Source organism: Syngnathoides biaculeatus, chromosome 12 (assembly GCF_019802595.1).
Source record: "Syngnathoides biaculeatus isolate LvHL_M chromosome 12, ASM1980259v1, whole genome shotgun sequence".
NCBI classification, from domain to species: Eukaryota; Metazoa; Chordata; class Actinopteri; order Syngnathiformes; family Syngnathidae; genus Syngnathoides; species Syngnathoides biaculeatus.
In genome coordinates this window covers 14,522,666-14,533,201 of record NC_084651.1, presented here as the reverse complement: position 1 = coordinate 14,533,201, position 10,536 = coordinate 14,522,666, and the positions used below count along the sequence as shown (strand labels likewise).

The following is a 10,536-nucleotide window of genomic DNA, read 5'->3' as shown; positions in this document are numbered from 1 at the left end:
CAGAAATCTGTTCCAGAACGGGCCCGGTCATACTACTGATGGACTGTTTGTGTTTACTCACCCTTGTGCCCTCCTTGCCTGCTTCCCCTGGCTGGCCAGGCACCCCATCCAATCCCTGTGGAGAAAACATGGATTGAAGTGAATCAGAGCATACATTGCCTCTTGCAAAAAAGGAGTTCAGAAAGACAATTTAGAGGCCATTGGACTTGTAGTGGAAATGTTGCTTTTCATGAAAATACAGTGTACACAAAGAGCTTTCTGCACTAGTTTTGAAGAAACTTCAACAGTACATTTTAGCATTTCCATCCTTGCTTGACGTATAACTTATTTGCAAATGTTTCATGGATCCAATTTGTCTATTAAAATCAATTACTTGATTGGTGCGGCGTATGAATCTTTTGTTTGATTAGGTATGTGAAATTTAATCACTGACCTTCTCTCCTTTCTCACCACGCAGACCCTGAATATAAATAAATAATGTGTTCAGAGAGACAGAAAAAAACAATTAATACATAAACATTTTCAATTGAAACCATCATGTTTTTGCTGTTTCCAGAATAAAAAAGCCAATTACCTGATCTCCTTTGGAGCATTCTTTGTCCGCCTAACAGTCAAACAAAACAAAACAAGGAACACAATATGATTAGATAGCTAACGTTTTCATACACTATGACAAAATACTGGGACACGTGGCTGTTACACTTAAAGGAAGTGAAAATGGAACACCTTTGGTTGATTAATAAGGGTGTCTTAATGGTACATACAGTATATGATAAAAAGTTCAAAGTCATACTAGGGCAAAACAATTAGTAACAAGGTAATTAGCGTTAACCTCCAATGACACAGAGAAAAGTGGCAGCATGGTTATTACAAGTCCCCAGACAGCCTGATGCCCACCACCCGGAAAAAGAAGACAGGTGTTCATCCTCAGCAGGGCCACAAAATGGACACAAAGCCAAACAGAATGTCTCAGATTTCAAATACAAGCCAAAGGATTGGTGTCATGTTTCAATTGGGAACCAAGAGTCAAAAGCTGTTGACTTTTCTTGGAAACAGCTGCAGAAATGAATGCTCGCAGCACATGTTCTCTGAATCCGTCAGAGGCCTTGTTCAAAGTTGGAAAGCTAACAAGATGACTAACAGTTTAAAGACACTTGAGGCTACAAGCTTTAAGACAGTCAGTAACAGCTTTAGTCCATGTCATCCTGTAATGCTTTTTTTAGTAATAAATCAATTAATCCATTCAACATACTGTATGCACAACGGTGCATCTTGCTTTTGTTTTTTTTATGCTTGCATACTCTGCATACAACTTTGCTCCAGCAATATTGATTCTGTTTTTGAAAGTGTAAAATCTATTATCATAGCTGACCTTTAAGAATCTGAATGTGAAGTGTACAATTTATTTCATTTTCTGAAACTTTCTACAGCAAACACTACAAGTTTTTAACCTCGCACTGTCATTGGTGTGACTGTCCTCTACCCAGCGTACAGAACCTCAGCACAAGTTAGCTCGATATTAGAAATATAACATGTTACTTGGCTGAAAAAGAGCTCTAAAATTGGACACGTGCTAATAATCTCCAGCAGGAGAGTCAAAAGGGATTTTCAGGACCCATGAATGGCAGAGGCCTTAGATTACTGTCTTTTACATTTGTGGCATTACAGTGATTTGGGCCAAAGAGATATTTTTTCTCAGCAACCCAAATTGGTGGGTACGCCCCAACTAACTCGCTAAATATTCTATATTATCTAAATTAAAGAACCATTGAACATATGAAAGTTTTCAATCCAAAACAGAACTACTACTCTTTTCAAGAATTATGACTTGAACTTAGATCAAACAAACATGAAAAAATACAGCTATTGTGAGGTTCATTCTAGGACTCAATATTAAATGTGTGAGATTTGAGAGAGATGTGTCAGAATTATGAGAAATGTGCAGCACCAACAACTTTGTACAAACATGTTGATGCTGCAAATGAGAAAGTACGTCTAACTTTTGATTAGTACCTTAAATTGTCTTCATCTAGTGGTGAACAACCATATTTATGAAATGACCTCTTGTGTTTTTATTCTCAAGTGGTAGAACTCAGAGCAATAAGTGGAGTACATTCAGTCATTCATCATCCAATCCTCTTGAACTCATTAGGGTCCTGGTGGTCCTGGAGCCTTACCTAGCTATCTTCGGGCGGGAGGTGGGGTACCGCCTGAAATAGTTGCCAGCAAATCAAAGTGCACAAATAAACAAATGACCAATCAGACTCAAATTTATACCTATGGGAAATTTAAGGTCTTCAATTAATCTACCCTGCATGTTTTTGGGATGTGGGAGGAAACCAGAGTACCCGAAGAAAAGCCACAAAGGGACAAGAAGTACATACAAATTCCACACAGGCAAGGCTGGGATTTGAACCTGAGTCCCCAGAACTGTGGGACAGATGTCCTGACCAGTCATCCACTGTGAAATTTCCCGCTAGCAATAGCATAGGAACGCCTGGCCATCATAACTACAAGAAGTGAAAATATAAGAAAATATGGATTTGATCCCATTTTATTTGTAAAAGCCTCTATTCATCGAATAAGTTTTTTAAGTTTCAGATTTTGGAAAGAAAACATTTTTAGATGGAACTAATGTACTGTAAACTTACTGGAAGCCCTGGCGCTCCAGGCAGACCAACATCACCCTGTGAACCAAGACAATAATAATTCATGAAATTTCCGTCAAATTAAATTAAACATGGCAATGGCATATGGGACATTACTGTTTACAAAAAAAAATCTCATTACGCTTTTAAAGATTCAACTACAATCTCTGTCCTCTAACTGTAAAGTCAGATGGAATACGATTGGAATAATAGCTCAAGAAATGCACAATAAGAAATCTCGTTGACTGGTATTTACTGTGTGTTGAGATAAAGCTTGTCAAAAAGACTTTTACACAGTCAGACAGAACCGGTTGGGTCGTGTCATTAAAGGTGACAGCTTAAAACAAATAAAGTGGTACTTTAGAGTGTGAAAGCTTTGCTGGATTAACAATAGACGGTTACGATAGTGTCATTGACATGGAGGTGGTTGTGAAAAAAGTTTCGACAGCAGCACAAAATACAATAATTATTTGCTACTGCTTTCGACTCTCACTTTGTTTCCTTCTCATACATCATTGTCCACTTTGGAGGTTTTTGCAAGTCCAAATGTGCTTCAAAATACCTCAGAAAGAATGAACGATAAAATTGTGCTTGTAGTTCATATATGCGTGTTATAAAAAGGTGAATCTCACATCTGAAAAGAAAACTTCTTGTGACCATTCAAGAGGCTGATCACTACGTCTTGCTTCCAAATCTGCCTCTTTTTCAGAGATTTATTAATAAAAATAAAAAAAAAGTTCAACCTCTCCCAATTAAAGTAACTTAAAGTATGATAGCGGGTTCTAGTAGGAGGTGTCTGTTTTAAGAAACTCACCAACCCAAGTATAACTTTAAGGTGTGCAGACACGGCATTGTCCTTTGCATGTGTGGTGAGTGCTCCCAAAAGATAGAAGTAGAAGTCAGGAAATAATTTTTGAAAACAAAAGATAAATAAATGAAAACAGGATCTAACTAATCAAAGAACATGCATGGAACAACATTGACAACAGAGGCAAATGTGCTGAAAACGGGCACACGTTATATTGTACTGCATACAGATGAACGCAATAAAATTACCACAATCAAAATACACTTTTTCTGTGCGACTTTATCACTGATTTGCGACCGAAGCGAAATTAATAAGCAGAATCGTCAGGAAAACAAACAAGCTTTTACTTGGAATCTCATTAGTGCTAACCAATTCTCAAAAAGATGTCGTTTTCAATTCCCAATAACAGATTAAGTGGATGGCCATGCAAAGTGATAAATACCATAGTCATGACAAATACACAAATTCTGAGGAAATCACTTTGATGCTACATCGTTTCTGTAAGTATTGGTCACTCACTTTTTGTCCCTTTGGACCAACCGGTCCTGGATCACCTCTTGAACCCTGAGAAGAAAAACACATGCTGTGTATGATTTTCACCTACATGTATCGTTAGTATGTTTAGAGCAGTTAAATTAAGAAAAAAAATGGCTATTCCAATTTTGTGATGCTAATCCCAAATGACATTGGTCGTTTCCAAATGTACAAAAAACTGGACTGTCCCAGTTCAGATAAAACTGAAAGCCTTTGAAAAAGGAAAGTTTTGCCTGAAATTACACAACATGTTTCATGGTCAACAGAAATACTATAAAAGTGAATAAACATCAGGATTAAAACGTGACATACAATTTTATTCCTGCCAAGATACGTTTTTATAATTGCATTTACACATAGACCCAGCGGATTGGACCCAGCAAAGTTAAGCCCTGCAGGCATGAACTAAGAACGACAGCTTGGATGGAGAGCAATAGCTGATGGATGAGCCATGACACCTATTGACAGGATAAATTGTCAGCGAGGCTTGTGAGGGCTGTCAAATTTGGGCCAGTTAATGAAAGTCTCTTCACTAAGTTAGGAGAGAGGAAGGTAGGAGGAAAGGAAGGAATGGGTAGTTTGAGAAGGGCTGCAAAAACAATCTTTTGTTATGGTTTAATAAAGTGTTAAAAGGGCGATTTATCGTGAATTATACTCAACAGATGATTGCATACCCTTATCACACAAGTGTGGCTACACTACAGATGTGACTTATGTATTCTCTGTTGCCTGAAAGCCTCTTCTTAAACAGTGTAATTGGGGACGGGGGGAAGCGAGGATACACAAAAAAAAGTGTAAAGGAATTGTTGCTGTGATAGCAAAATGTAAAGCACCTTACATGATTTTTAAAAATGGGAATTTCTTTACATTACCACATACACATCAGCTGTACATCAAAAGTCAGAAAACACGAGATCCAAATTCAAATTAAAAACTATGGTTTCATGATGTGTACCCTGCAATTCCCCTTTTGAAGCATTGGTGGCACTTTGCTCCTTGCCGCTCTCCATCTCCTCTCTCTCCAAAGTAATCAGCATCACCTTGGCTGCGCACCTGTCTTCAATCAGCATTCATCACTGCCTGCATATAAGCCTGTCAGTTCCGGGAAGCAGTCGTCTGAGTATTGACTTGCATTTGTGCCTTATCAGCCAACTCTCGTACTTCCATTTTTTTGGGGGGGGTGTCATTAATTTGAAAGTAACGATCCAATGACCCGCATCTGTACACAACCAATTGTGTTCGTCTCCAGTGTTCCTCTCATACCCATCTTTCCGACTGCTCCACCTACGCCACCAAGGCATCGTGACAAAATACTTAGGCTATGATGGGCCAAGCAACTGCAGAAGCATTGAGGACTGTGCTCGCCCGCCTGGACACTCATATCAGCAGACAAGATGAAACTCTCCGTGAGATAATGGGCTCATTAAATGCCCTTATACACCAAGTATCCCTCCTCTCTAACCAGATCCACCTCAGCAATCTTCCTGTGAGTATTCCTCCTGAGCCTGCAGCCTCCAATCAACCCTGCCTCCCGTAGAGAGACTCACATTCCTCCTCACAAACCATACTCTGGGGACCTAGGTTCATGTCGCCAATTTTGATGAAATAGCATGTTAGTTTTCAACCTAGAACTGCTGAGCTATCCAACCGACAGATCGAAGGCTGCATACATTGTCAACCTCCTGCGCAGAAGAACTGCTATATGGGCTCCTGCGCTTATGCATAAATCTTCCCCGGTACTCAGATCACTTGACTCATTTATGGCAGAAATCAGGAAACTTTTTGATCACCTTGTTAAGGTTTGGGAAGCCCCTTGGTGCCGACTAGCACTCACCCAAGGTTTGAGTTCCGTAGTATCCTATTTCCGGATACTCGCAAGTGAAAGCATGTGGGACACTGCAACATAGATGGGGATTTTTTAAGGGCTTATCTGAACAACTAAAGGACGAGCTCCTGACCGGGGACGAACCCACCTCCCTCGAGTTTGCCATTAACTATATAACTGCCTCAGAGAGCTCATGATCTAAGACAGATAGTTTCCCTCCACCCAGCGTGACTTCGCCGCACATTGAATTCCCTGTTACCTCCTCTTCACCCCCCACAAGACCAGAGGAGCTGAAGCAACTAGGCAGGACCCGGTTAGACCCCGAGGAACATCGCTTCACTCAGCAATTATGCATCTATTCTGGAGACCCTGGTCACTTCATTGCCACAAGCACTCTCAAGCCAGATGACTGGGATCACCACCACCTGAGAGTGCCGTGGTGAGCCACCTCCCCAATGATTGCAGCATTCGCCTCTTTCTGGGAGCCCTTCTTCCATCAAGCCATCTCTTTAATCTTTCCCATCTCCAAAAAGAGGCTATGGAAATTGTATCCATAAATCGCTTGCTTCTGGAGACATCAGACATTCTTCTTCTCCCGTGGTTTCTGACTTCTTCTTTGTGGAAAAGATACCAATGTCCGCTTGTGCATTGATTTCTGAGACCTTCATGACATCGTGATAAAAAACAATGTGCAACTGCCCATTATTGACCATTCTTTTGAAACCCTCTGCGACACACAGATTTTGACAAGGTTGGTTCTATGCAATTCATATAATCTCATCCACATTAGAGAGGAATATGAATGGGGAACAACTTTCAATACCCCCTTGGACACTTCTAATACCTGTTCATGTTGTTTGGATTGACCAAACATCCTGCCTTTTTTCAAACATTCATCAATGACATCCTCCATGATATGCTGAAGCAATACATTTTTGTCCATTTAGATGACATACTCATCTGCTCCTGCTCTCCCAAAGAACATCGCCACCATGTCCACCAAGTTCTCCAATGGCTCCTTGCGAACAGCCTTCTCATGAAGGCTGAAAAATGCTGATTCCACCTATTCTCTGTTCAATTCTTTGGATATATATCACCAAAGGACAGTTACAACCAGACCCTTCAAAGAGCCAAGCAGTCGTCAACTAGCCCATTTCCTACACCTGCAAGGAGCTTTCATGTTTCCTCGGTTTCACCAAGTTCTATCAATTTTCCAACTGTGACTACAGGGTAATTGCCATACCTCTCACAAGTGTCACCTCCACTAGCTCACTTTTTCATTGGCCCCCTGGTGCATTACAAGAATTCAAACACCTCAACGAACTGTTCAACAGTGGCCCATGCTGCTACATCCTGATGCTTCACACCAGTTCATGGTGGAGGTTGATGCCTCTGACATGGGGGCAGGTGCTGTCCTCTTCCAATGTGACCTTGTTTCCTAAAAATGTTATCCCTGTGCCTTTATTTTTCAATCGCCCTACATCCGAGCAGAATTGTGATGTGGGGAACCAGGAACTGCTAGGCATTGTCTGAGCCCTTAAGGAATAGAGGCATCGGTGGAAGGTACTGTAACATCCTTTTGTCATGATCCTACCGGTCCAGCCCTGGCTGCGCGGGTGCCCGCGCGGTCGCGCTGATTGGGAGGCACATGCCTGTGCCTCATCCTAGCTGATTGGCCCCGGTGTATATAGGAACATGGGGACGACTGGTTCGGGGCCAGATCGCTGCGGTTCATGCCCTGTTCCAGCACTCCCGTGTCTCTGATCGTATTCCCGTGTGTACCGACCTCTGCCTGTCCGCTGACCTGCTCTCTACACCCGACGTCCTGACTACCGCTGCTCCACCTGACTGCCTGTCGGATCCCCGACCTTGGAACAATAAACGTTTTTCCCGAATTACCTCTGCGTCTCCCGTGTACTCCTGCCTTTGGGTCCTACCTCCCTTCCGATGTGATACGTTTATTATATGGACTGAACATAAAAACTTTGCTTATGTCTGTACTGCCAAGCAGCTTGATCCCAGGTAAGATCGCTGGGCTTTATTTTTCAGTCACTTCAATTCCAGCCTCTATATCTGCTCTGGTTTGTTCAATGGGAAGCCTGATGCAGTCTCGCATATTTATCCCCCTACAGTCCAACAGAACCAGAACCCAGGCTACCTTCCTCTTGCTTTGTTGGCACAGCCACTTGGAAGATTGGACAAGGGATTCAAGAGGCTCAGAAGACTCATCTGTCTCCCAAGACATTCCAGACATCCTTACAGGCTAGTTGTACCAGATTCTGCATGTTCGGACATCCTTCAGTGGGCCCACCACTCCAAGATCACCTGTCATCCCAGCATGACTCGCACCATTCCATTTCAGCTGAGCCAATGTCACGTCCCATCTGAACGAGAGGTAGGACCCAAATGCAGGAACTCGGAAGACGCAAGGTAGTTCAAGAAGTGACACGTTTATTGTACGCAGAGGTCGGGGATCCAGCAGGCAGTCCGGTGCACAGGGAAACAATGCAGGCAGAAGTGTCAAGGAGTCAGGCTTACAAGGTTGATCAGAGAACGGACGGAGGTCGGTACACACAGGTTCAGTCAGGAGTACGAGGGTGCTGGAACGGGGCATAAAGCTCAACGAACTGGCGGAGGACCAGTCGTCACCGGGTCCTATATATACGGGGGATGATCAGCCCGCATGAGGAGCAGGTGTGCGCCTCCCAATCAGCGCAGCCACGCGGGCACCTGCACAGCTCATGCTGAAGCGGCAGGATCATGACAGCCAAGGGCTCCAGAGAGTTTTTCCTAGCCTGTTCCTTCTGGGCCTCAGGTAAAACTTTGCATCCTCTCCCAGCTGGTCTACTGTGCCTCACCCAGAATCCAGGCTCCCCTTGGTCCCACATCTCCCAGGACTTTGTCACCGGCCAGCCCCTTCTGAAGATAGCACCCTCTTCTTCACAATTATACACTGGTTCTCCAAGTGTGTTCATTACGTATTGCTTCCCAAATTTTCCTCTGTTTTTGTGAATCCTAACCTTCTTTTCCTCCACATGTTCATAATTCATGCCATTCCTGCTGACATTGTATCAGACTGAGGTCCTCAGTTCTATTCCCATGTCTGGAAAGACTTCAGTAAGGTGCTGGGCACAGCAGCCAGTTTTTCTCCTGACTACCACTCGCAAGCCCAACCACAAGACAGAACAGGCAAATTAAATCCTGTAACCCGTCACTGCTCACCATCCTGCCTCGCAGTGCACCTTCCACCCATGGGTGAATATGCCCACAACTCCAACACCAGCTCTCCCACAGGTATGACTCCCTTTATGGGATGTTCTGGCTTCAAACCTCCTTTGTTGAAGGACCAGGAGCACACAGTGGCGGTTCCTTTGGCAAGGGAGCATATCCGACGGGTCCAGTGTGTGTGTGGAAGGCTGTCAAGGTTGCTCTAACTTAGTCTGTGGGGAAAATTAAGCATCTGGAGTATCTGAATAAATCCGCTACTCCAGATTACAAGGTAGTTTAGTTGGTTTTGCTCTACTCCCATGACCTCCCACTCCAAACAGAATCCTGTAAACATGCTCTTCGCTATAGTGGTTCATGTCCCACCACCAAACTCATCAGTGCGATCTCAATTCCATTAAAACTCTGTCAATCCCTCAGGAACCAATCCGAGATTAAACTTGTCTCTCCTTAAACCGGTCTCCACCTGGGCCCTTGTCCCGATGAGCCAACACGTCACCTTGACTATCATTACCCTAAACCAACCTGCAATAACCCCTTCTAAATCTGCTCCCTCCACCTCAGTCTGCTCCTGGGTCCAATCCAACTAACGTCTGACTTCGCATCATGACACTAAGCCCTTTAACTGTGGTTATGTGACATCCTGCAGGTAATTTCTTTGTTAAGTTATTAGTGGATGTGGTAGAAATAAAAGAGCATTGGGGTTCAAGGCTCAAATTTGATAACAAGCATGTAAACAACTCCAGATTCAGTCTATTACAGGAGGGAATTTGATTAATTGGAATTTCCCACCCTTTCCACAATGAGCAGCCCCCCTCTCCTTATTGTATTTAGGAGGAACGGTAATGTGAACAGGATGCTTTGTTTTTTGTATTGTTTATGAGTCGTTATCTTATTGGTACTAAAATACTTTGGGGGCTGACAATGATTTCTATTCAAAGATCTGTGAGCTGAAAGCAAATTAAAACAATTCACAAATAAAAACCTGCTGATATATTGTCATAATAACAATGTTTAATCATTTTAAGATACTACATGCATAAAAGTATTTATTACATAAGATCTAGATCATCGGCTATGCTATGCTGTCTTGAGAACAGCATCTCCATATTTGCCTAATGGGATCACCTACTCGAGTACCCTATGGGTGCTCAACCTTTTTTTTTTGTACCACAAACCTCCATTCATTCATCTGGTTTCTGTACTCCTTATCGTTATTTGGGTCGCAGGCATGCTGGGGCATATCCCAGGCATTTTCGGGCCTTGCCTCTAGTCTGTAGATAGCTGGGATAGCTCCAGCACGACTGTGACGCTCATGAGGATAAGTCGTACATAACAGTACAGAAAATGGATGGATGGATGGATGGATATAAGCCTAGCAAACCTACACACTTTGTAATTTACTAAAATTGCAAATGCTTAAACCGGTATTTATTTTACCCTGGATTTCTTAGTAATAGAAGCTACAGTAATTTATGGATAAGTGGAGGAAAACG

The 10,536-nt window shown here is 42.8% G+C and overlaps 1 protein-coding gene across 2 annotated transcripts in view; it reads right to left on the bottom strand.

Moving 5' to 3' along the window:
• The window catches only part of LOC133509779 (collagen alpha-1(XIX) chain), a 106,336-nt gene that overhangs the window by 71,416 nt on the left and 24,384 nt on the right, over positions 1–10,536 (bottom strand). For both annotated transcript variants that reach the window (XM_061837128.1, XM_061837129.1), the window contains exons 12-16: positions 3,976–4,020; positions 2,652–2,687; positions 575–604; positions 434–460; positions 62–115 (exon numbers count right to left, since the gene is read on the bottom strand). In XM_061837128.1, coding sequence (XP_061693112.1) covers positions 62–115; positions 434–460; positions 575–604; positions 2,652–2,687; positions 3,976–4,020 — 192 coding nt within the window. The remainder of the gene's footprint in view (positions 1–61; positions 116–433; positions 461–574; positions 605–2,651; positions 2,688–3,975; positions 4,021–10,536) is intronic.